We start from the raw sequence: 26,866 nt of genomic DNA, 5'->3' as shown, positions 1-26,866 counted from the left end.
ACTTTTCATTAAAAATGTATCAATACTATAGTTGGAGGTTAACCAACGTAGAAGAGTTGAGTTGGCCACCAGCTGCCATTTTTTAGGAGTAACCTGGGTTCGAATCTTGACCGAGTCAGAATTGAATTTAAGTGGTTGAATTACCTTGACACTATCTCTGCGGGGGTTATGTGGGTACCAATTCGGCAATGGGATCAAATGGTTCCTATCAATTTACCGTTTTTACTATAGTTGGAGGTTTGATTCTTTTATAACAAGTTTTTTTAGTTCAAATGTACTAGGTTTTTAGAAGTTGTCGGAAAAAAAGTTTTAAAAACGATCAAAAGTGTACCTCGGTCAGGTCACGTACATCTTACTCAAATATCATATTTTTTTCAAATAAACTTGAAAAAAAAAAAAAAAAAATCATTTGTTCGCTCTATTTTTTTTTATTATCAAATCATATGTATATTACTATATTATATAATTAGTGGCATTATATAACCCATGTTTTCATTTGTTCAGATTGTAATTCTAATGTATCTGGGTCCCATATGCTTATTTGGGGGTTCAAGTTCTTGAGGGGGTCAAGTAGTCTCTGATTGAGCCTCCAATTAACGAGATATTCTTCAAGCAGGATTCTTCATCTTCTATCCACTTGATGTGACAATATCGTATTCAATGAAAACTTTTCCCAAATCTAATAACTTTGGGTAAAAGTAAACTGATTTATTTCATAATTAAGATCCGTGTCGAACTGTAATATATGTTAAAAAAACAATGAAAAAACCGAATTGTGGGCGCATGTTGAATCCTTCAACCAATTAATATGTTCATAATGTAATTATAATTATATTGACTCAAATATTACACTTTCGTGGGTCTTCCCCTCAAATTACAGAAAATTTAGATATCTTTTCCCCCTAACAAACAGCACATTTAACTATCGAATACCCCACCACCCACCCCTTCTCCCTCTTCTTTCCATTGTCTATATATAAAGTATTACGTTACATTTCAAATGCATATCATCATCACTGCACTTAAAGAAAAGAAACTCGCTAACAAATAACAAATGGAGGAGAAAGCATACGAGACATCAGGAAATTTGAGCATGCTCCGCACTTGGAATAAATCATGCTTCATCTTCGCCGTGTTATTCGTTTCTTCTCTGTCTTTCCCTTTTCGATATCCTTGTTTTGGTTTTACATTCACAAACTTTCTTGATGACGATTATCGGCATTACATGTTTCTTTTCTGCAATGGAATAATTCTCCTCTTCCTTTTTCTTGAATCCGGTTCAAACCACACTTCCAAGGCCTCCTATTCACAAGAAACTCAAGCACTAGGACCAGAAGTAAGACAGAATGAATGTAATGTGATATCGTTCGGTAGTGGTTTACAAGAAGAAGAAAAAGTGACCCCTGATCAAATTGAGGATATGGAAACAGAACGTGTTATTCACGTTTACATTGAACATGAGAACGAAACGAATGTGAAACAGATTGATCTTGATGATCATCATGTTGAAGAAGATGATCAAGAAACAGAATTAATGGCTTTTGACTGTGAGCATGAAATAGAGGCGGAAGTCGTTGTAGTCGAACAAGATGATGATCAACAACAACAAGAAGAAGAAGAAGTACATGATCAATTTCAACAGAAATGTGAAGCATTTATAAAGAAAGTAAGACAAAGCATGCATCATGAAGGTCCGATGATCGATTCCGATCACTATGATGACGAATTATAATTAAAGCTCATATCCTTCACTTCTACATATGATCAAACTTGAGTTGTGCATTTTGGTGTAATAAGATTACATATACTTATGTAATCTTTGTCGTTCTTAATTTTGTAGCTTAAGTTGTTAAGATGTCTTTGGAAAGTTATTAATTAGGAGATTAGACCAAGTTTATTGGCTATGGCATGGCATCCGACATGCACTCGATGATATTGACGATTACGTACATTTCATATTGATTAGAATAATATACATTCATAAAATAAAATATAATTATATCTTTTTTTTTTATAAAACATTTTACCCCTAGATTTGATCTCTTAAAATTATTAGGATCCTTAATTAATTACTATTTTAACCTTTACTTACATTTGATATACCTTCATTTATCTCTTAACTTTTATAATATTTACATTAATTATTTACGTCAATTATAAAGCAGCATGGTTTGATCAGTGGTAAACACCCTTGCCTCTAGAGACAGAGGTCATGGGTTCGATCCTTATCCCATGCAAAGGTTGGAGGGCCTTTTCTACCATTTAGGTAGAAACTGGAAGCAGCCTCTTTACTTGGTAGAGGTAAGGTCTGCCTATATCTTAACCTCCCCCATATACCGTCGAGGTATTGGGGCTCAAAACCCGCGAAAGATAGCACTGAGTAGTTACTTATTTACGTCAATTATACCTACGCTAAATAAAAGTTCACTACTTCTCAAATCACTAATCCCCGTAATCAACCGTTTTCATAATTGATGCATTTGTAGCCTATACATCGCGTCAAGACCGACCTGGATGGGTCATCAGGGCCTTAGACCATGTGTGTCAATGTCACACGGAGTTTTCTTAATGGATTTTCGTATAGCAATGATCCAATTTATTTACAGTTTTAAAAATACAATTGTACTCCGTATTATTTATAAGGGAAAAATTCATTAAAAAAAAAAACCTATTTACATAAATTTCCTATTAAAGATAACCTATTTTGCTTTGACCCTATTTCCAAAAATTTCCTAATAAAGGGTATTTCGTTAGTTTTTGACAGACGACGCTCGTTAAGTGCCACGTTTGCTTTGTGTCGAGTTAATTTGGACTCAAGTTTGAATCGAGCTCAAGTCTTCAAATTTTTAGGAGCAGAGTTAAGCTCGAGGTTTACTGACAAAAATTAAACTGGTATGGTTAAATTTAGTCTCGTGTAATATACATAAAAAGTTAACGACATCTACCAAAATATATATATAACAATGTGCTAAATTCATTCTTAAACAAATAGGAACCTTTGGATTAATTTCATTTTTAACTTATAACCATTACTCCATTAAATCAAATTTAATTATTTCATCTTTATTAAATGACAATATTAATAATACTTATACTTTACATTGTTTTGTCAAAATATACCCTTATTAATTATTAAAATATACCATAAATATAAATAAATAAGAATATGTCGACTTTCTCATTCTACAAATTGTGATATCTATTATGATTTTATATTATGGTGGATATTCACTTTCCATATTAGATTCACTACTACTACTAGTAGGGGTGTTGATGGGTCGGGTTATTTGGGTTTCGGGTTATATGGGTCGGGTTATTCGGGTTTGAGCCATACAAAATGTGACCCATAAACTGAACCGAATAAAGATTTGGGTTTTGGGTTTCGGGTTAAATGGTTCGGGTTAGTTCGGGTTGGGTTAAACCGAAATTAACCAATTGAAAAGGTTTTGAAACAACTACAAAAACTTTCACCGTGAAAAATAGGGTTAGTTGCCCATTTACATGTACAATACCGTATTTTAGCTACATAACAATTCCAACATATGAGTATTGAAATACATCATCATAAGATACTAATGTATTATAGTCCAAAAGAATGTTTCTTCTTGTATTTCCAAATCCAATTCTTATATATCCTGTTATAGTGAAGAGTCACTCTAAATTCTTATATATCATGTTATAGTGATTAGTCATTCTAAATTTGAAATACAAACAGTTTTTGTTTCCAATTTTTCAATAACAAATAACATAATATTAGACAAAATTTATATATATTGAAAGATGTACTGGAGAAACAAAATTACAATTGTCAACTTTCGTTAGTATTCTAGTAACCATGACAAAATTTAATCGGGTTAACCCAAAATAAAGTTTTATCACCCACAACCCAAACCGATTAAGTTTATATGGGTATGGTTAACCAAATAACTAACCCAAAACCCAAATAACCCAACCCGTATAACCCAAACCCATTTGGGTCGAGTCGGGTTAAATGGGTTTGGTTATTTTCAACACCCTTATTAGATTGTATGTATATCTCTAGAACCTTCTATGTGTTAGCCTATAAATATAAGGCTTTGTTGTAACCCTAATGCTCTCTCATTAATAAGATTATCTCTTCTCCTCTCTCGATTCTTCTTTCCACGTTATAACACGTTATCAGCACGATAGCCTCTAAATCATAAAAATTTAATTCGGCCGATCAATATATATATCAGTGAAGTCATAACCTTTGGAACATCACATCAAGTTTAAAACATTAATTGGCTGACAATTTTGTTTAACAATTTTTTGCGGTATAGATTTCCAGAAACAAAGTTTACGTTTGCTTTTTAGGAGTCAAAGGTAAATCTTCACTTCTATCCTATTTACATATTATATTATTATTGTTTATATACTATTAAGATGTATATTATAATTATATTATGTGGGAATAATTATATTGAAATCGTAATCTGTTTTCGCAACTCACATTGTTACAATCTTCCAACTTTTGTGCGACTGAAATTTTTATTTGTAACCAATCGAAGGAAGTGATATATATATATATATATATATATATATATATTTAAGATTATTAATATTTGTTATAGTCATCGAATGAAACAGTTTTTTTCTTTTGAATTATGATTGTCCGGATTCGCTACTAACAGTTCTTGAACTTGGTTACGGCCTTGTTTATCTCGACAAGTAGTTGGATTTGGGTGACTCTCATTCCTAAAAAGAAAATATATGTCTTGTTCATGATTCTATTATTTGTGTTATAGATATGTATGTTTGAATGATTTATCTGAATTGACTACTAACGAGACTGAAGTTGATTACGATCATCTTTGATTCGACAAGTGGTTTGATTTGGATAATTATCATTTGATGTACAAATTAATTGATGCAAGAAAACAATTTATCGGCTTCATGCTTCATATTTTGTTTTTACAATACGCTTTATGCACACATTGTTAAATTATTACCATAAAAATTGATAAAGAAGTATAACATTATGTTTATTGGACAATTTTTTGGTTTGTATAACCATATACTTTACTATGTTTGATTATATATGTTTACGTCAACTTGATCCGTTCTCTAAATATATTTTTTGGCTTACTACTTTTTCTGAGGGATATCAAATAAACCATCACATGGTTAAATTCAGATTTAGTTTTCCCTATACTTTATATGTTATCAGACAAAAGTTCTTTTTGACATGTCAATCTTACATCCAACACGTTTTCATGAGTCATTGTAAGTTCGAAACTCCTTCATAACTTAATTTTACTTTATTTAGAAGTCGAGTTATTTGGCTGTCACTTACAGTATTCAAACAAATAGATTTTTTTATGGTCATAATCATTATTGAGTATTAAAGCTACGTATGATTATATCATATGTTAGATATTGATTTTGAATGTCACGTTTTTTTTTTCCTGGAAAACTAATGATATCATTATCAATGAATTGGATTTCGAAGTTATAGTAAAACGAGGTAAAGTCATATAATCGATTGAAATTCCAAGCTTATTATTGTATTGTATTATTATTATTATCGTTATTTAAATGATCGAGGTAAAGAACTTATAGTTTTTTTTTACATTGCTTGAAGCAAGATACAATTTCATAATATCAGTTATGCATAAAAGAATGAATTGTTCTTTCGATATTCACTAAAGTGAATCATAACGTACTACCGTTATGCATAAGAAACTTAAGGTTTTCTTTCATTAATTTTTAAGATTGCTTGAAGCAATTCATGATTTCATAACATTATTTATGCAATAAAAGAACTAATTGGTTTTTCGTTATTCACGACAGTGAATCATAACTACGGTTATGCATAAGAAACTTCAAGGTTTCCTCACTAATTGATTTGTTCGTTATTCATTAAGGTGAATCATAATTACGGTTATGCATAAGAAACTTAAAAGTTTCATTTTTTTGGATTGAATAACATGATCAAAGTTATGTTAAAAGATCATGTAGTTCTTTGCTACTCTTTGAATTTATTCAAAGCATAAATAATTGTAGCTCATAAAAGTACATAACAATGGTTATTTACAATGACAATTGAATTCAATATGAAGCTAATAAACTAAGGTTTATTATGCAAGAGCTACAAGTAACTACATATTCTCGTATATTATAGTTACAACGAAAAATATTGCAAAGGTGGAAATAATTGATATATCGAATTCATCAATCTCCAAATAATCTTGGAGTCACAAATTAAAGTTGGATAAGACCACTTTGCAAGAGCATGAAAAATCAATGATTTTTCTCCAACATCACCTCCATGAGGATTTTAAAAGCAAATACATAACGATGAAAGACTCGTTGGAATCATGTCAACGCTTGAATATTTAACGGTGAAATACCCGTTGCAATTATGAGAAATCTCAATGGTTAGTTGACAATTATTACAAATCAAAAGCTCTTAATGATTCTTTATAGAGAATCATAACTACATGCTATGTCAAATGGACTAAAATTATTTGAAAGAAATACCATAACTAGAGTTATGTTTATTTGACATGAAGTTGTTTCTAAATTCTCCGTAGAGAATGATATGGATATGCCATTAATTACTACTACTTGTAGTTCATATATAATAAAGAACAAAAGGTTCTTGTATGATTCTTTGAACACATTCAAAGAATATTTAGGTTATCGATTTTTTTTGACATTATTTGTCATTTCAATAAACTACGTCATGTAGTTCGAAAATTCTTAATGATTCTTCGTTGGGAATCATTACAATAAATTATTGTACAACAATATATAACTTTTGATTTTGTTGGATCAAAAGTTTGGTTTGATTATGAATATCCACGTGATTATGTCAACAAAAAAAATGACATAAAATACTATGATGAATTGTCATATGAAAACTTCAAGTTCGAGAAAAATTCAATTTTCTTAAAGAAAAGGATCACCAAATTGGTGTGATATAATCACGAAGATCAATTATAAGAGCTCAATATGAGAGCACATCAAAATCTGTGACAACGGTCACTTTAGTTAGTTGCACATGAAGTTTCAAAATTATAAAATATAAGAGAGTGCAATATCACATAGATGCTTATATGAAAGCAATTTGATAAACTTCTAAATACATCTAGTGGTGTTGTATTCATTCATTAAAGTGAATGCAATTACATGCGATCGGAATGCTCAATATGTGTCATGGTCATGGACATAAGGACATTCAAATATCAAGGTGTTTCTTTTAAGAACACGAGATAACACTAGCAATGATCGATTTCTACGAGTTATCACATTGAGTGACCAAATTATTAGTGACTAAAGAAAAATGACTATTTACATTATGTCGTTATTTCACTTCAAAGACATTTATATATGTATTCAAGATTGTCATATTATTGACATATTGTTGGTTCCCAAAGAGCTACTTCGATAGCTAATAGAATTTGATCAAAAAGGAACAACATATGAGAGTAAATGATACACTTTGGTATCATCGTTGTATATGAACTATACAATGCAAAAATGCACTTGAATCACATATGGTCATAACTAAAAGTTTATGAACCATGATTTTGTTATTATTGTTTGGCATGATCGGTTAGACCATCCCGAGTCATTATGATGCAAAAGAGAATCCGTAGATCTTCAAAGTAATGAGTTCATAAGCTCTTAGAAAATATCAAATATTCACCAATTGCTAGCCAAGTGGGGACGAATTCCCTATATCTAAAGATGATACAAGAGGATGTATGTGGCCTATACATCTAATATACCATTTAGTTATTCAAAAGCGATGCATCGTCTAAATGGTCAAATATCATGAATAACGCAACATGAAGTTTGCGTCAAATGGCTTAGCTAATAAGTTTGCGTCTAAATGGTGGTGAATTTTAAAGCGCTTATTAAGCGTCTACTGCAAATTAAATGATTATGAGAGCAAAACTCTGAATTATATGTTTGGGCAAAGTCCTTATACAATATGATCTTGCATCATGCCAACAAAATAAAAAAGTTCCTCCTCGTTTTCTAGGATATGGTATATATTCTATGACAATGCAAAAATATGTATTTCAAAAGAGAAATCTATTCAGGGTCGTATCTCAAAATGATGGCTTATAAGAGTCTATGGCACTCACAAAAGGATATCGATTCCAAATAAAAAGCCTCGAAAATAGAAAGGAGCAATAAATGTGATGGTCATATCGAGGTAAAAAGACCCAAACATATGTCTTAAAGAGACAATAGACATGATGGTTCATGAAGAACTGATGATATTTGAATAATGAAGAGATCTCTTTCAAATATATATCATGTCAAGTATTGAATTAAATCGAAATAATGGAATCGAAATAAGATTGATGTCGACAACAATTATATGTGCTATATGAAGCTAAATACTATGCATGCGAAATAAGAGTATATATGCTATGAGGTGCGAAAATTGAGATACGTAATGCTACTGAATATTTAAAGCCTCTTATCGTGCACGAAGTTTTTGGACAGGAAGTCCATGTATAAGAATGTGTAGCATACTTTATCGGTCTTTGTGCTAAAGCGAAATGAGAAATTGATATATTGACGTATATGGCGCAATTGATGTTACAATAGATTTTCGCAAAGACCTCGATATATTTCTCCCATGGTTGATCATATTATTGGTATATTTGAATACCGTGATATACAAATAGTTATTTGTATCTCCTTGCTATCATTAGAGCCTGCAAATGGCTTTAAGTTTCAAATGGATATAAAATGCTTGGAGCATGTATCATATTTTTAATGATCAACATATATATGAATGGTTCTTATGAACGATATTGGTTTTAAGATTATTATGTCATTGTATTGAAAAACAAGGTATGTGTATGGCACAATTGCCTACATGCAATATCATCAATTAAGTATTGACATCATTATGTTTTAACGAGCATAATTTTGCAAATTAGACATCTAAGGGGGAGATTTATAAATAATTAATGAATGGATGTCAAAAATTCATATAACTGAATCTCATGAAGAGATGGATATACTACAGCTTAGTGTTGTATTATCTCGAAAAATTGAGCATAAATTGAATGAGACTTTTGTCCATTATGAAAGTATATTGACGAAAGGTCAAAGAACTTCAATATTGGCTAGGCTTACTCATTAAGCTATTATCGGTTTTCGAACTAAAAATGAGATTTTGGTTTATCTTATTAGTGCTACACATAGTATTACATATCCCCGATATTGCATTTTCTAAAAATGTGTTAGCAATACATGGCTCCGAATCAACAAGCTAATAACGGGTGAAACTGAAGACATACTTCGTTCCATACGAAAGGAAACTATTTGATCAAAAGAGTTCACTTGCAAAGATTGGATATGTTGAAGCTAGATATTTGTCTCATTCGCTCAAAGGACAGTCACAAACAATTTAGTTTTTCATAAACTGTGACACTACACATTGTATGAAGATTAAGCAATCATCAACATCTACATCATCAAGCTATGAAGATGATCATGGTTAAAGATCAATGATGAAGATGCCCAAGAAGAATGTGTTCGTAATATTGGAAAGAAATATTCAATAGTATCATTTGAAGATAGTGCGGTATTTATAGATCAAGTTCAAACAACGGTAGAGTCAATCTCGACATATGACAACAAAACAGTGACACAATTAAACTTCATCGAACTTGGTCGAGCAATATTTGGCAGATTATTTTTTCATTTATATACAAGATCGATATTCGATATTTTGAAGACGGATATTCAAATGAGGGGGAGTATTATACGCGCTGCACTCTTTTTCCCTTCACCGAGTTTTTATCCCACTGGGTTTTTCTTGGTAAGGTTTTAAATGAGGCAGCAAACACCATATTTGCGTATAATAAAATGTGAATATCCAAGGGGGAGTATTATGATTTTATATTATGGTGGATATTCACCTTCCATATTAGATTGTATGTATATCTCTAGAACCTTCTATGTGTTAGCCTATAAATATAAGGCTTTGTTGTAACCCTAATGCTCTCTCATTAATAAGATTATCTCTTCTCCTCTCTCGATTCTTCTCTCCACGTTATAACAATATCATTGTATTATTTATTTATTATTTTATTAACATGGATACCAAAAGTAACTTAAATACGACTGTGATTGTATAATAAAATGTCGAAATAGTTTAATTTATTAATATGGATGATCATCACTTTTATTAACTTACTAGTCCTAATATCCGTACGATGTAAGGTAGTTATATAGATTGTATTATAAAGAATTTTTTTCTTAGACTTATAATCGACATGTGAATATTAGGTCAGCTTAGAGATCAAAGATGACCTAATTTAAGAGAGCTTATCTAACTTAAAAGAGTACTGACTCAATTTAAAACTAAAGACTTAAACATTCTTTTACACTGTTTATTATCAACAAATAACTCCATTTTTTGATTTATCTCATCTATTCCAAGACCGGAAGCCACATGTCGCTAATCAGTTTCATTAGGACTCAACGTGTATATATTACTAAACAACTTTGATAACTTTTTGAATAATAATATCATCATATTATTTTTGAATAGTAATATCATCATACTTCAACTTATCTTATCTACCTAATTATGTTATTATGAAAACTTAATATACTAATCTCGCGTATTACGCGAGAAAATAATCTAGTTTTTAAAATAAAATAATTAACAAATACGAGTATTTAATAAGAAATCTTACTAATTCATATTTAAAAATATAAAAAGAAAAACAACTGATAATTTACGTTTTTGGTATTACCAAAAAAGTCAAGAAACTATTATAATATTTATTATATGGATATTCATTCTCATATTTATATAATTGTATATTCTCTAAAACCTTCTATTGGAGTCTGGCTATATTGTAACCTTAATTGCTCTCATTAATAGAATTTTCTCTTAACATTTTTCCGCCTTATTCTCTCTCAATTTTATAAAACGTTATCACGATAGTCTAAACACCTTAATAAAAAAAATTTACGGCCGATAACTTCCTGTTGAGTTATATCGATTACTTGAAACATCATGTGGTGGTCAAATTTTTTTTTCTTGTAAATTCCAATCAAATTGTTTCCCTTCTATTAATTGCATGACTATCTTTAGTTTTTGTTCACCGACTAAGATTTTTCTCAAAAGAATATTTTATTAACTATGATTATGGTTTTAGCAATCAATTATATTATAAAAAGTTATTGGTTTTTCTCGTTTTTATACGTACTTGAATTTCATTACATGAGCATATAGGTTATTGTTCTTATGAATTAGTTATATTAACTAGATTTAGACCCATATCAAATACACGGATTATATATAACATATTAAAGATAAAATTAAATATATGTAATCCAAGAAAAGTTGTGAAAAAACCAATCAGAGAATTCAATTATATAAAATTTAATTAAAATTATGAAAAAATAAACTGGTAAATTAAAATATAATAATGTAACAAAAATCAAACTAACATAATATAATACAGAAACATTAACAAAAGCGTTTAATTTATTTGTCTATCAATATCATATCAGAACAACCTGTTGTAACTTTTTCTTAATCATACAACTAAAGAAACTACTTGTAATTTTTGTTGTGATATTTGTTTTTCATAAAAATTTTAGATAATATAGTTGTTATCAGTTAAATATATTATATTTTTTATATATACTCATTTATATTACGATAACTTATAATTAAAAATAACTTGAATAAGTTACAATTATAGCTGGATAAAGACTAATTAAAAGCAAACTTGGTTTTCTTTATTTATTAAAAAGAGATTTTTTTTAATTATTTAATTAGTTGGATATTTGAGATAAACATTAGTTTATAATATATATATATATATATATTATTTTATTAAGATTATTAATTTAAGAAAAATGTTTAAAGTGTAAATTAATGATGAAAAATAACAAAGTGTAAATTATTTTATGACATGTGCTAATTTAGATAAATTAGAGAAATTGGACGTTGTGATTAGTCAATTAAAGCTAGGTCAGTTGCCTTTTAATATATATAAAAATAAAGATAAAGATTAAGATTAAGATATTTAAAATATAAAATTTACACTTTCTAGTATTTTCTAGAGATTTTTTAGAGAATATTTTAGCTTTTTAGATCGGCATTTAGATATTATAGTTGTATTAGACTTGTAGTTGTACTTATGTAGAGGTTTGTTTTGTTTTGCTTATCGACATTTAGTTTTATTTCTAAATAACACAATTTAATTTTAATATATTGAATTAAGTCACATGTTTAATTTGAAAATTTATAAAACTAAGATCAATTAAGGTTAGGGCAATTGTTTTTTAGTATATACTAGATTTTATATCCGTGTCCAACACTAGACACGGGATTTACGATATTATCAATATTAGATCTTCATACATTTAAGTCATGAAAGCTTATAAATTTGAAGATATACGATTCCAAGTGTTATATTTTGCAAGTTGTAGTATAATAATTACATGTTCGTCATTGTCATTATTAGTTTATATATATTGATGAAATTGTTTTCCGTAGTCATTCCACAAAGAACATGCTATAATAATTTATCTATTATAGAATTTTTTAAAATTATTTTACTCATATAAATTAAGATTAAGATATGATTCTTCAAACTGAGATATGATTCTTCAAAGCGAGAACAAAAACTTCACTATCTTCGTAGACAAGGTGATTGTTTCAGGTAAGCATGTTGACTGTTGAGGTAGGTACTACAACCATTCATATGATTCCTTCAACTATTTTTTCAAAAAGTATATGGTGTTGTTAACCGACTTAAACCATTGAATCTTTTCAAAGGAATATTTTAGTGATGGTATTTATTAATCTTTGTACTAGTTATCGAATGAAACATTTTATTTATTTTTTGTTATAATAGTCCGAATTTGCTACTAACTGTATTTGAACTTGGTTACGGCCTTATTTATCTCGACAAGTAGTTGGATTTGGGTGACTGTCATTCCTAAAAAAATTATATGTTTTGTTCATGCTTATATTATGTGTTATATATATATATATATATGTATTTTTGAATGATTTATCTGTATTAACTGCTGACGGTAGCTAAACTTGATTACGATCATCTTTAGTTCGACAAGTGGTTTGATTTTGATAATTATCATTTAAAATACAAATTAATTGAAAACCCCGAATATATTATTCGGCTGACACAAATTTTGTGGGATACCTATCTTTTTTTCTTCAAGATAAGTTTTCATATCACGGATATAGCCTATAGGTAATATCAATACTAAGGGGGAGGAAATGATACCCTAATAGGTTAAATTACCTAATCTTTCATCCAATCAAAACTTTCCAACTCACAATTATCTAATTCTACCCAATTCTTATCAAAATCATAGGCAATACATACCCAATTTCATTTTATTTTTCATTTTTTTATAACACCAATAATTAAACCCACAAGAAATCACAGCTTCTGTCTTCATCTCCGGCTATGGATGGTCGCCTGAAATCCAGTGGAAACGTGTTGGAAACTCCTTGGAAACATTTCGGTTATATAGAAATGGGCTATAAATGTTTCGCTACCGTTTCATACGCGTATCTGTTTCCATGTCGTCCCCGAAACGGGAACGTCACCTTGATAGGCGTTTACGTGCATCAAAGGGGCAGTGGCGAAGCTAGAAAATTTTGAGTAGGGGGTCGGATCTAAATTTTTTTTTTCCTAACGCTATTTTCCGGGTAATATGTTTGGGTCGGTGATTCGATTCGGGTCGGGTCAAAAATTAATCACTATTATTATATAAAAAAAAGTTTCAATCACTAAAAAACTAAACATTTGTCCAAGACAAAGTAAATATTAAAAAGGAGACAAAAGGGTTGGTACCTGGTTCGATTCACGAAAGAAATTAGAGTTCAGCCTTTCGACCTTTAAGAACCTTGAATTCTTCAATTATGGACTCCGCATCAAACTTGCTAGCAATTTCTTTTTCTATGTAAATCACCATACTGTTTGCTAGATTGTCATCAGACATCTTATAACGTAGGCGAGTCTTGAATATCTTCATTGCCGAAAATCCCTTCTCTGTTGTTGCAGTCGAAACCGGAAGTGTCAAGAGTAGCCGACATACTCTTTCAACCAAATCATACATGCTATTTTTCCCAGTTTCTACAAGAGTTTGGCAGAGATCAGATAGGGTTTCTGCCTTACTTAGCTTGGCATTATTTATCCTTTCAACTTGAAAAGTCTCCAGTTGACATCTTAATTGATTTCTCTCATGCTCAATAAAGTCCATAGGATAATATTTCTCAACAAGAAGAACAATGTCACCAATATTAATCTTTTTTGAACATAAAGTCGCACAAAGAGATAACAACTCTACTGATTGCTCATTGAATCTACAATCCATCTCATGTATTTGTTTATCCAATGTCTCCATAAACAAATCTACTCGGTAAAAATGTTCAAATGTAACATGAAGATCATTTTTACGAGGCCGATACTGGGTAGATTTATATGGAGCTCTCATATCGGGCTGCTCTATGTCATATCTTTGACAAAAAAAAAAAAAAAAATTTTCTCAATTAAAGAATTCCATCCATTGTTTCTAAAATCATTTAGAGTAACCTTTGTGGCTGAAACTGAATGCATTGCATTAAGGATGTCTTGGGATTTTTTTTGTAATCCTTGAGAAAGTGTATCAGTCTTTTGCATCACCCCTTTCATCATGTGAAGAACAAACACAAACTAAAATGACTTCAAGTGAGTATAAGCCACTTGAGCATTTCCACGTTGAGGACAGGTATCATGAGTAGTGTTGTCCATTATTCCCTTGAGAACAGCCCGGGTGACACCAAACATGTTAATCAAACTACAAATGGAATTATAATGGGAACCCCAACGTGTATCCCCGGACCTTCTTAATGTCCCGACCTGGTTTTTTCCTTTTCCCAATTTGATTTCACCAAACTCTAGTAATTCTTTAATCTCAATTGCCATCGCTTTTCGTAACTCATCGTGACGCTTACTAGAAGCACAAACCACATTTATTACATAAGCTAATTTATCAAATAACTCGTGTACTAGATCAACTTCATTTGAGACACAAACTAAGGCAAGTCGTAACCTGTGATAAAAAAAAATTGAACTCCATATGAGTATTTAGTCAAACCAAAAAAAAAAGAACAACCAACAATAAAAAGTAATTAACTTGTGAGCAAAGCAATGAACGTAATATGCATAAGGATTATACTGTCGAACGAGTGCCTGTAATCCGTTCCATTCCTCACTCATATTGCTAGAACCATTATAACCTTGACCACGAATTTTTCCAGTATCAAAGTTTTGATTGAAAAGTCTATTCCACAAACTAGCCTTTAAAGTCACCGCAACAGTATTTTCTACATGAACTATATCCAAGAACCTTTCTCGTATCACCCCTTTCGCATCAACAAATCTTAAGACTATGGCCATTTGCTCTTTTTTGGATTCATCTCGTGACTCATCAACCATGATACAAAACCAAGAATCCCCCACTTCTTCCCGTATATACTTTCTCACTTTATTTGCCATAATATTAAGATTTTCTTGTTGAATATCGGAAGATGTATACTTGGAATTTTTAGGAGCATTTGCCAAAATAACATTTGCAAGATCATCATTATAAGAAGCTAATAGTTTTAGCAATTCAAGAAAGTTACCTTGATTCTTTGAATTGGAAGATTCATCATTTCCTTGTAAAGCACAAGCTTGGTATGTTAACCAACGAACTACATCAATTGTACCATTCGATCTTAAACGGTTTTTCCTTATTTTCTCTTCACTTTGTTTTTCTATGAAATTTTGAATGTGTGCTTCTTGATTCACTAAATTAGTAGCAAACACAAATGCCTTTTTGTGTGTTGAAGATTTAATGTGCTTCAAAAAAGGACAATTATTCCCATCATCAACCTTTTTCCAATTGTCAAGTTCTTCACAACTAAATGCATTATGACCACTTTGCTCATTTGGTTTATCATTATACAAATAACATAAAAAACAATAAGCCTTGTGTGTTGTTGGAGAATATTATAACCAATTAGGGAACATACCAAACCAAGCATATTTAAATCGACGAAGATTATTCTTTGGACCTCTAAGCTTATACACTTCAAGATTAGGTTGATACACTCCTAATGATATATATGCTAGCCTTACTTGCTCACGTACCTTAACCGGATATTTCCACATTTCAAGTCGTTTAGCAGGATCTCTTTCTAGGCTACTAACATCCACTTCATTGATGTTAGCTTGTGGAATTTGTTGATTACAAGTATCTAGACCAATAACCGGTTCGCTTGTTGAAGCTTTTTGACGTTTACTCTCTTGTTGTTCTTCATCATCAGTTCCTTCTACTTGTTTTTCTTGATTCTTTCTTTTAAAAAATAAAGTTATGGTTTTGTTCTTCATTCTTTCTTTTAAAATCTGTCCTACAACCACAAAAATTGCAAATAATAATTAACAAATTAATCAAGTAATTAACAAATCAAGTTAATAAATCAAGTAATCAACCCCAATTTCAGTTACATGTACAATTAACAAAAACACTATCTCAAATTCTCAATTAACAATTTACAATTTCTACTTAAATCCCTAATTTTACTAAATCCCAAAATTCTATTAAAAACTAAATCCCTAATTTCCATTAAAACCCTAAATAAAAGACACACATACCTGAAATCAATGGGAGGGCAGGAGGCTGGTCGGACGACGGTGCTACTGTCGGACATCGGCGGACAGCGGGACTGCAGGTGGAGGTGGTCGTGGGTGGCAGGGGACAGAAGGGGGGAGGATTGGAGATTTGGAGATGAGGGAGCAGGAGGTTTTTGTTAGTCCGTTCCTTTTTTTTTTAACTATTAATGGGCTAAGTAACTAAGTAAGTAATTAGTTTATGGGTTTTAGTTTGGGCTAAGTAATTTTGAATGGGCTTATGTAAATGTAATGGATCAATATTACTGTTTGGTATATAAAAAAAATTTCACATTAAAATGGGGGTCGAAACCGAATATATCAAAAAATTTCTATACGAAACATATATTACCCCTTACATTGTAAAACAAAATTTCGGGGGGTCGAGCGCCCCTCCTGGCCCTATGGTGGTTGCGCCCCTGCATAGGGGTCCACCACATGGCAACGTTTGAATTTGGCTTACCCGCTCCTCGGCTTCACTAATCAAACACATACCCGATTCTATCTACCCGAAGCTTACCTAAGAGGTTGAAATGGTGTACCCGATGGTGGTTGGGGTACCCGATCCCCTACCCGATGGGTACTCCTTCCAGCCTAATGATATGGTCGCTACACTTTAAACTAAATTAAACTTTACGGTTCAGTTTTAAAGTTTTCTGATATTTGATAAGAATACGAGCTTTAAAAATCTAAAATAATTTTTCGATTGTATGGTCTTTTATTATCCAACATAAACTTAATTTTATATTTTTGGATAAGTAAATCAATATGTACGTGTATTAGATCACGCACTGTTAATGTTATGCGTGTTGTTATGTTTTATGATTTTACTTATTTATTGTTAACATAACAATAAAGCAAATTGTTGTGTTCAACTATACTATATATGTTTAACGCTTTCTATAAAATTGGTTGAAGCAATACACGATTATATAACATAGTTATACATAAATGAACAAATTCTTCTATAAATGAACTTATAGTTCTTCTTAAGACTGCTTGAAGTAGTTCATGATTTCATAACATCAGTTATGCATAAACGAACTAATTGTTCTTTCGTTATTCACTAAGATGAATCATAACTACGGTTATGCATAAGAAACTTCAAGGTTTTTTCACTAACTGTTTTTTTTCGTTATTCACGAAGGTGAATCATAACTAAGGTTATGCATAAAAAACTCAAAGGTTTCATCTTTTTGGATTAAATCAAAAATAACATGATCAAAGTTATGTCAAAATAGAACATGTAGTTCCTTGCTACTCTTTGAGTTTTATTCAAAGCATAAATAACTGTAGCTCATATAAGTAAATAACAATGGTTATTTACAATGAAAATTGAATTCAATATTTGTTAATAAACTAAGGTTTATTAAACAAGAACTACAATGGACTACATATTATCTTATTTTGTAGTTATAATGACAAATGTTGGAGAGGTAATAAGACCTCTTTGCAAAAGCGTGCAAAATCAATGATTTTTCTCCAACATCACCTCCATGAGGATTTTAAAAGCAAATATATAACGATAAAAGACTCGTTGGAATCATGTCAACACTTGAATATTTAACGGTGAAAGACCCGTTGCAATTATGAGAACATATGAATATTTAACGGTGAAAGACCCGTTGGAATTATGAATAACTATAAGTTATTGAATAAAACTACTACATGTAGTTCATATATGATAAAGAACACAAGGTTTTTGTGTGATTCTTTGAACTATAGGATATTGATTTTTTTGACATTATTTGTCATTTCAATAAACTACACCATGTAGTTCAAAAGTTCTTAATGCTTCTTCGTTGGGAATCATAACTATAAATTATTGTGCAACAGGCTACAACTTTTGAATTTGTTGGATCAAAGGTTGGTTTAATTATCAATATCCATGTGATTATGTCGAAAAATTGACATAAAATACTATGATGACATGGCATATGCAAACTTCAAGTTTGAAACACTTCCATTTTCTTAAAGAAAATGATCACCAAATTGGTGTGATAATCACGAAGATCCATTATAAGATCTCAATATGAGAGCACATCAAAATTTGTGACAATGGTCATAAGAATTCTATGATAATCGTAAACATGTGATTCTTTTAAAGACTCGCTACAATTAGTTGCGCATGAAGTTGAATTTTTTTCAAATATAAGCAAGTATAACTTCACATGGATGAAGTAACAACTTGATAGACATTTTCTAAAGCCGTCCAATGGTGTGATATCCATTCACTAAACTGGATGCAATCACATATGATCAAAAGGATCAACATATGACATGGTCGTGAACATGATAAGTTCACTTATAATAGTGTTTTTATTATGAACACAAGTTGTCACAAGGAATGACTAAGAAAAACGACTATATATTGGCATTAATGGCCCTTATACAATATGTCGTTATTTTACTTCAACGAGTAATGTATGTGTATTTAAGTTTGTCATATTATTGACATTTTGATGGTTCCTAAAGAGCTACTTTGATAGATAATAGTATAATATGATCAATAGGAACAATATTTAAGAGTCAATGATACACTCATTTTTGGTATCATCGTTGTATATGAATTATACAATGCATTATGAAATTGAATACAATATGGTCATAAATAGAAGTTAATGAACCATGGTTTTGTAATTATTGTTTGGCATGACCGATGAGACCATCCCGGGTCATTATGATGCAATAATATTACTTTAAGAATCCGTTGATTCAACAATATATGAGATTACATGATGCTTATACGCTCTCAAAAAATATCAATTATTCACCAATTGGTAGCCAAGTGGGGACTAATTCCTTTATATATTTAAAGATGATACAAGATGAGGTATGTAGGCCTATACATCAAACATACCATAAGGTTCATATGGTGATTGATTCACTTGAATTTGGCAATTGACTTACACGCTCACTAAATCAAATAAAGCCATATACACTGATTTCAATGCTCCAAATTGATCATATCTCAAAATGATGACTTATATGAGTTTATGGCACACACACAAAAGGATATCTTTAAATAAAAAGCCTCAAAAATAAAATGAGCAATAATTGTGACGGTCATATCGAGGTAAAAAGACCCAGAATGTATCTTATAAAGACAATAGACATGATTGTTCATGAAGAACCGATGATATTTGAATAATGAAGAGATCTCTTACAAACATATATCATGTCAAGTATTGCATTGAATCGAAAACATGGAATCAAAATAAAATTGATGTCAACAATGATTATGTGTACTATATGAAGCTAAACAATATGCTTGCAAATTATAAGAGCATATACGCTATAAGGTGCAAAAATTAAGATACGTTGGCTAAAATAGCAATACAAGTAATGCTACCAAATATCTAAAGCCTCTCATCGTGCAGGAAGTTTCTGGACACGAAGTCCATGCATAAGATGTGTAGCATCTTTATATAATTTGTTCTTTGCGGTAAAGCGAAATGAGAAACTGATATATTGACGTATATGACGCAATTGATGCTACAATAGATTTTCGCAAAGACCTAGATATATTTCTCCCATGGTTGATTAATACTATCGGTAGATTTGAATACCGTGATATACAAATAGTTATTTGTATCTTCTTGTTATCATTAGAGACCGCAAATGGCTTAAAGTATCTCATAGATATAAAATGGTTGGAGCATGTATCATACTTTTAATGATCAACATATATATGAATGTTTCTTATGAACAATATTCGTTTCGAAGTTATTATGTCATTATATGACCAAACAATATATGTATATGGTACGATTGTCCGTTGGCAATATCATCAATGACATCTCAAATATTAACGAGACATAACTTTGCGAATTGGACATCCAAGGGGGAGATTTATAAATAACTAACGAATGGATGTCAAAATTCATATAACTGAATCTCATAAAGAGATAGATATAATACAACTTAGTGTTGTATTATCTCGAAAATCGAGCATTTATTGAGTGAGATTTTTGTCCACTTACGAAACTATATTGGCTAAAGGTCAAAGAGATTCGATATTGACAAGGCTTACTCATTAAGCTTTTATCGGTCTTAGACCGCAAATGGGATTTTAATGTATCTTATTAAGTACTCATAAAGTACTAATCAATACAAGGCTTTGAATCTACACGTCAGCATTGGAAAAAACTTGTGACATATTTAGGTACATGATATCAGAAGAGTTCAATGTCAAAGATGGTTAAATATATTTGTTTGGTCCGATCAAAGGATAGTCACAAACAATTTAGTTATTTTCACAAATAGTGACTCTACAAATTTCATGGAGATCAAGCACATCATCAAACTATGAGGATGGTCATGATCACCAACAAGGAATTAGCCTAATGGTAAGGTAAACACTTGGTGACCTTAAGGTCTCAGGTTCGATCCCCACTTGGGGCAAAAAATAATTCCTTTAAAGTACCCGTTACCAATGAAGCCTAGACCCATATGTGAAGTTTAAATACGTGAGTTCGATCCTTTGGGGTGCCCAGATCATATGGGGATTAGGATGGAGGTATTGTACCGGCATCATACGACTCATACGTATGAATATCCAAAGAGGAGTATTATAATATTTATTATATGGATATTCACTCCCATATTTATGTAATTGTATATTCTTTAAAACTTTCTATTAGATGCTATAAATACATGGCTTGTCAATATTAAATCTCTTTGGCTAAAGGTCAAAGAGATAGGTATAAAACTTTCTGTAATTGTATACTCACTCTCTAGTTGCTCTCTCGTTAATAAAATTCTCTCCTAATTTTATAATAGAAACAAAATTTATGTGAAAGTGTGAAACCTTAAAAGTTAAAATTAATGTATTTTAACATCATTATGCAAGTATCATGTTAGATTGTTAATGAGTATTATTTTACATGTAAACCAGACCAACCTTTATTTTTTAAATGTTATGATATGATTACTTTTAAAACAAACTTTCTAACATTAGAGAACCAACAAACAAGCACATTACTTGTGGAAAAATATTAGTGTCAAAGAAAAATTAATTATTTTTTTTTTTTTTATCAATTTATCAAATTAGGTTTTTTCTTTTTAAAATATTAAAATGAACGAGTCTTTAATTTGGTTTAAATCAATTAAGTTAGATAAGTAGTTGGAGCTCTTAGCTCTAAAGACAAAAATCAAGGATTCAATGTTCATATCTAGCAAGATTAGAGTTTTTTTCCACCTTTGTTAAAATCTGAAATCAACCATTCTGAGTAGAGTAAAGAGTAACTGCTCAGGGCCACCTTTCGCGAGTTTTGAGCTCAATACATCGACGGTGTATGGGGGAGGTTAAGATGTAGGCAGACCTTACTTCTACTTATGTAGAGAGGCTGCTTCCAGTTTCTACCTAAATGGGAAAAAAGGCCCTCCAACCTTTACATGGGATAAGGATCGAACCCAAAGGTGTTTACCACTTATCCAATCATGCTGTTTCAAATCAACCTTTCTACTTTTAGTAAAGATATTAGAACAACAACAAACAACAACAACAACAACAATACTCTATCTATAAGATACAGGGTACGAACGTGAGGGTCTTCTAACCGGTGGTAGAGGCTGAATCAAAATAAAAACACTCTTTCAATAAAAACATCCGGACTGGTATAGAACTAGAATCATATCATATCATATCATACAATATAAAGTTAAAAAGTATTTCAAAATAAAAAAAATATAGGCCTCATAAACAAGATAACTACTTAAAATGGGGTCCCCTTATATAAAGATAAAAATCAACAAAATACAGTATGATTTTTATGCAGAAACAAGTGTATTGTATATAAACCATAGTTAAATATCTGTGACATTGATACTCAAATCCTTTCCTGTTTGATCAAAGTACAATAATACTTGCATGGCTACACAATTCAGTCCTTGTTGTTCATCTTCCACCACTTTCTCACCTTCTTCCTCATCATCACTCAATCAAGAAGCATTTTCTTTTACAAAAATTTTGAATTTCTCAAGAAAATCTTCTGCCCACAAATGGGCTTTTAAAATTCAGTCAAGATTTAATCCAAAAAACAACTTTGAACTCAAATCCTCAAATGGGTATCCTCTTAATGCAGTTTCTTTGCAAGATGGTAAGTGTTCCTAATTTTCATCACCAGCTTGTTCTTCAGTTTTTTTTTTTTTTTAATCTGGATTATGGATTTAGGAATTTATTTTGCAAGTTCCAATGTTTGAACTGTCTTAAGTAGCCCCTATTGAATTCACTGTGTATTAGATATAAGGAGTTAGGACTAACAGTGTATTGAAAATTGAAATGTATCCGATGTTTGAACTATATATCTTAAGGAGACCCTATTATTTTTAACTTTTTCTATGCTAAGGAAAAAGAACAGAGACGGAGCCAGAATATTTATCTCCAGGTGGCAAATTTAGAATGTTAGTCTTACGTTTTGTACGTGTTCAGTATAAATTCAAGATTCTGAGTAAGAACACCTTTTACCAAATTCTGGCACATTGGTCTTGTAACTTCATTTTAGTTTTCATTAATGTACATTATTTACTTGAATCAAACTTTAAGGTAATGTGATCTATGCATCACAATGCTACTTGTTCCAAAAAGTAACAATCTGAAGTTTTTTGTAATCAATTCAAAATCTTGTGATTTATGACAGTCGGTTCAAACAATGTTATCAATGAATCGCTTCTGTCTCCTATCAAACTGCTGAGACGCTTGTTCTTGATTTCCTGTTATCATTGTCTGCTGGCTTTTCGAGTAGGTGCAGCAGAGAAGCCGTTAGCAAAAGATTTCGTGTTGCCAGAACAAACTGAAACCAATTTGAGTGTGACCATTGTTGGTGCTTCAGGCGATCTTGCCAAGAAAAAGATATTTCCTGCACTTTTTGCCCTCTTTTATGAAGATTGTTTACCTCAGGTTCTTATCTTAAGCATTTTTGTTTTTCGTTTATTCTGATGGATTAATGTGAATTTGAATTGTTAACTTATAATTAATATTTATGAAGACCTTCACTATATTTGGTTATGCCCGAACCAAAATGACCGATGAGGAGCTAAGGGAAATGATTAGTAGAACTCTAACTTGCAGAATCGACAAGAGGTAACTCTCATGTCTGTATATGCTTTCATATAAACAAGTCAAATATATATGAGATACGTTAAAAAGCACATATGTTGTTATTAATGTAATTTGATGATCTGCAGAGAGAACTGTGGGGACAAAATGGAAGAGTTTCTTCAAAGATGCTTTTACCATTCTGGTCAATACAACTCTGAAGAAAATTTTGCAGAATTGGACACTAAGCTGAAACAGAAAGAGGTTCGACTCATAGTTATTTCTGATTTAGTTTCTTGTGCAATGTGTTCTGTTGCTGTTAAAGAAACTTTGCCTGAACGTTTCAGGAAGGAAAGTTGTCGAATAGGTTGTTTTACTTGTCAATACCTCCAAACATTTTTGTGGACGTGGTTCGTTGTGCCAGTAGCAAAGCTTCTTCCAAAACTGGGTGGACAAGGGTAATTGTGGAAAAACCATTTGGGCGTGACTCGGAATCGTCTGCTGAGCTAACAAGAAGCTTGAAGCAGTACTTGGCCGAGGATCAAATCTTTAGGTATTTTTCTATTAGAAGTGGAAGTTTGACCCGTTTACTTATGTATGTCTGGTCAATATGGGTTATGTTTGCTCTCTAACAGGTCAAACATGCAGAATGAAAAGGTTTGCTAAAACAGAAATGGCTCAAACGGGTTCAAGTTCATCATAAGTGTGTTTATAATGCATAAAACCATCTAAACCATTCTATTATAATGATCAGAGTTTTAGTAATCATATTTGACTAAATAATTATTTATAAAAGTTCAAGAGTATGGCGAAATGTGTTGCAGGTCAATCTGACCCAGTATGGTCTATTTCGATCAGAACCAAATATCACATGTTTTGATCTAAAGCTGCTACCGTACCTGACCAACCCACCCCCACATCTAATGAAGGTAGAAAGATATATCGTTTTAAGTGTTTGGTTGTTTCAGGATAGATCATTACCTGGGCAAGGAGCTAGTAGAGAATTTGTCAGTTCTTCGTTTCTCAAATCTTGTTTTTGAACCACTTTGGTCGAGAAACTACATTCGCAGTGTACAATTTATATTTTCCGAAGACTTTGGTACAGAAGGGCGAGGAGGGTGAGTTAACATTTAATCCTAACGATTGTATTACTTAATTTGTATGCTTTAAAGGTCAGGCCAAATTACTTGTTTTTGGATTGTAGATATTTTGACAACTACGGAATTATCCGTGATATAATGCAAAATCACCTCCTACAAATATTAGCATTGTTTGCAATGGAAACACCTGTGAGTTTGGATGCTGAGGACGTTAGAAATGAAAAGGTATTCTTAAATTCTTGAATGATGGTTTCTTTATTATAGAAGCAGAGGTAGCAATTTTAATATGTAAACGGATGCAATGGTCAAAGTTCGTCCTGAAGTATTGTTAATCCGTACAAGTGTTAAGTCTTGCCGCCCATTTTGCTCCCTATATTTAGCAGATATACCAATTGCTTCTTGATGTGTTTAGGTCAAAGTCTTGAGGTCAATGAGGCGCCTAGTGCTCGATGATGTAGTCGTTGGTCAATACAAGGGTCATAGCAAGGGGGGGAAGACGTATTTAGGATACACAGATGACCCTACTGTCCCGAATCACAGTGTCACTCCAACATTTGCAGCAGCGGCTCTCTTCATTGATAATGCCCGGTGGGACGGTGTTCCATTTCTTATGAAAGCTGGAAAGGCCCTGAATACTAGACGGTATGTTTTCCTTTTGAAATTACCTCTTTTGACCTGTTACCAACCCACCCATTTTGATTGCAGGGCAGAGATAAGAGTTCAGTTCAGACATGTTCCCGGTAATCTCTACAAAAGAAACTTTGGAACAGATATGGATAAGGCTACAAACGAGCTTGTGCTTCGTGTGCAGCCTGATGAAGCCATTTATCTCAAGATTAATAACAAGATTCCTGGTATTGGAATGAGGCTCGACCGAAGTGACCTTAATTTGCTCTACAGTCTGAGGTGATTCTCTAAAAAAAAATTTGTTTGATATCTTTAAACCTTAGCATTTGATAATCTTAATTTGAACTTGACCCAATGATGAAGGTATCCAAAGGAAATTCCTGATGCATACGAGAGGCTTTTACTGGATGCAATTGAAGGAGAAAGAAGATTGTTCATTAGAAGTGATGAGCTTGATGCTGCTTGGTCTATATTCACGCCATTGTTGAAAGAACTCGAAGCTAAAAAGATTGCACCGGAGTTGTATCCTTATGGTAGCAGAGGACCAGTCGGAGCACATTATCTGGCTGCAAAGTACAACGTCCGGTGGGGAGATCTTGCAGAAGAATGACTGATTTATATATGTATATGTATGTGTTATTTCTTTCTTTTTGTCCTATTTTTCCAAAAAATGCTTTATTATGTGCTCCAATAGCTCGAAATGACTGATAAATAAAGTGATGCTCAATTAAGCAAACTCGACAGTTATAGGTCGAATAACTTGATTATACTGCGACTCGTTAGCATGCATTTAAGAAAAAAGAAAGAACATGTCCGGTGCCGCCTTTCGCGAGTTTTGAGCCTCAATACCTCAACGGTATATTTGGGGGTGGGGGGGTAAATTTAGGCAAACCTTACCTCTACCTAAGTAAAGGCTGCTTCCATTATCTATTTAAATAGTAGAGAAAAGACCCTTCAACCTTTACATGAGATGAGAATCGAACTCATCCAGAGGTCATGATATTTACCATTAATTCAACTATGTTGTTTTTCAATATTTTTAACCAACGGATTCATTTTGACATATCTAACCACTTATGATCGTATTAACTTAAAGGCCTCAGTTGGTTCATTTAAGCATTACCATACAAATTCTTTCATATTAGGAAGCCACATTAGGCTTTTAAGATTTTGAATTGTAGATAGTCGATGGGTATCCAATTGTGGTATTAGGGCTATGCATTACTTTTGTTTTTTTCTTTTCGAAATTTGAAAAGGAAAATATATATATATGGAAAAGTGAATATAAGGATGTCTGGCACCTAAGCTTAGGTGTGGAACCCCTCATATACAAATTTTTTAATATTTCTTGATTAATGAATAAATGCTTGGGCCTCCATGAATTTTATAGATTAAAAAAACAATATGTGAAT

At 31.6% G+C, this 26,866-nt stretch overlaps 2 protein-coding genes across 3 annotated transcripts; one reads left to right on the top strand and one right to left on the bottom strand.

Annotated features, from left to right (window-relative positions):
* Positions 1 to 13,869: 13,869 nt before the first annotated feature.
* On the bottom strand, positions 13,870 to 16,409 carry LOC122591914. The gene is made up of 4 exons (XM_043764139.1): positions 16,057 to 16,409; positions 15,172 to 15,939; positions 14,719 to 15,087; positions 13,870 to 14,512 (listed from the first exon to the last, which is right to left on the bottom strand). The coding sequence occupies exons 1-4, from the start codon at positions 16,407 to 16,409 to the stop codon at positions 13,870 to 13,872; spliced, it is 2,133 nt and encodes a 710-aa protein (XP_043620074.1).
* A 6,064-nt stretch (positions 16,410 to 22,473) lies between these two features.
* On the top strand, positions 22,474 to 26,221 carry LOC122592288 (glucose-6-phosphate 1-dehydrogenase, chloroplastic). 2 transcript variants are annotated; one of them, XM_043764482.1, is made up of 10 exons: positions 22,474 to 22,789; positions 23,330 to 23,589; positions 23,678 to 23,772; positions 23,877 to 23,991; positions 24,075 to 24,280; positions 24,696 to 24,845; positions 24,932 to 25,052; positions 25,240 to 25,469; positions 25,533 to 25,733; positions 25,818 to 26,221. In XM_043764482.1, the coding sequence occupies exons 1-10, from the start codon at positions 22,561 to 22,563 to the stop codon at positions 26,062 to 26,064; spliced, it is 1,854 nt and encodes a 617-aa protein (XP_043620417.1). In that variant the 5' UTR covers positions 22,474 to 22,560; the 3' UTR covers positions 26,065 to 26,221. The 2 variants fall into 2 exon arrangements, with proteins under 2 accessions (XP_043620417.1, XP_043620418.1); XM_043764483.1 differs by having other exon boundaries at positions 22,475 to 22,789; positions 23,435 to 23,589.
* The last annotated feature ends 645 nt before the right edge of the window (positions 26,222 to 26,866 follow it).

This window comes from Erigeron canadensis, chromosome 3 (assembly GCF_010389155.1).
Source record: "Erigeron canadensis isolate Cc75 chromosome 3, C_canadensis_v1, whole genome shotgun sequence".
NCBI lineage: Eukaryota > Viridiplantae > Streptophyta > Magnoliopsida > Asterales > Asteraceae > Erigeron > Erigeron canadensis.
This window is presented reverse-complemented; position numbering and strand designations above follow the sequence as displayed.

Bases quoted from the DNA above. Each gene is read 5' to 3' on its own strand.
- LOC122591914 (XM_043764139.1), bottom strand. From the start codon at position 16,409: ATGAAGAACAAAACCATAACTTTATTTTTTAAAAGAAAGAATCAAGAA. The intron at 15,940-16,056 runs GTTTGGTATGTT...TAATGCATTTAG, and splicing joins CGTCGATTTAAATATGCTTG to TTGTGAAGAACTTGACAATT. The intron at 14,513-14,718 runs GTCATTTTAGTT...TTTTTGTCAAAG, and splicing joins GTGGCTTATACTCACTTGAA to ATATGACATAGAGCAGCCCG.
- LOC122592288 (XM_043764482.1), top strand. From the start codon at position 22,561: ATGGCTACACAATTCAGTCCTTGTTGTTCATCTTCCACCACTTTCTCA. The intron at 24,281-24,695 runs GTATTTTTCTAT...TGGTTGTTTCAG, and splicing joins GCCGAGGATCAAATCTTTAG to GATAGATCATTACCTGGGCA. The intron at 25,470-25,532 runs GTATGTTTTCCT...TTTTGATTGCAG, and splicing joins AAGGCCCTGAATACTAGACG to GGCAGAGATAAGAGTTCAGT.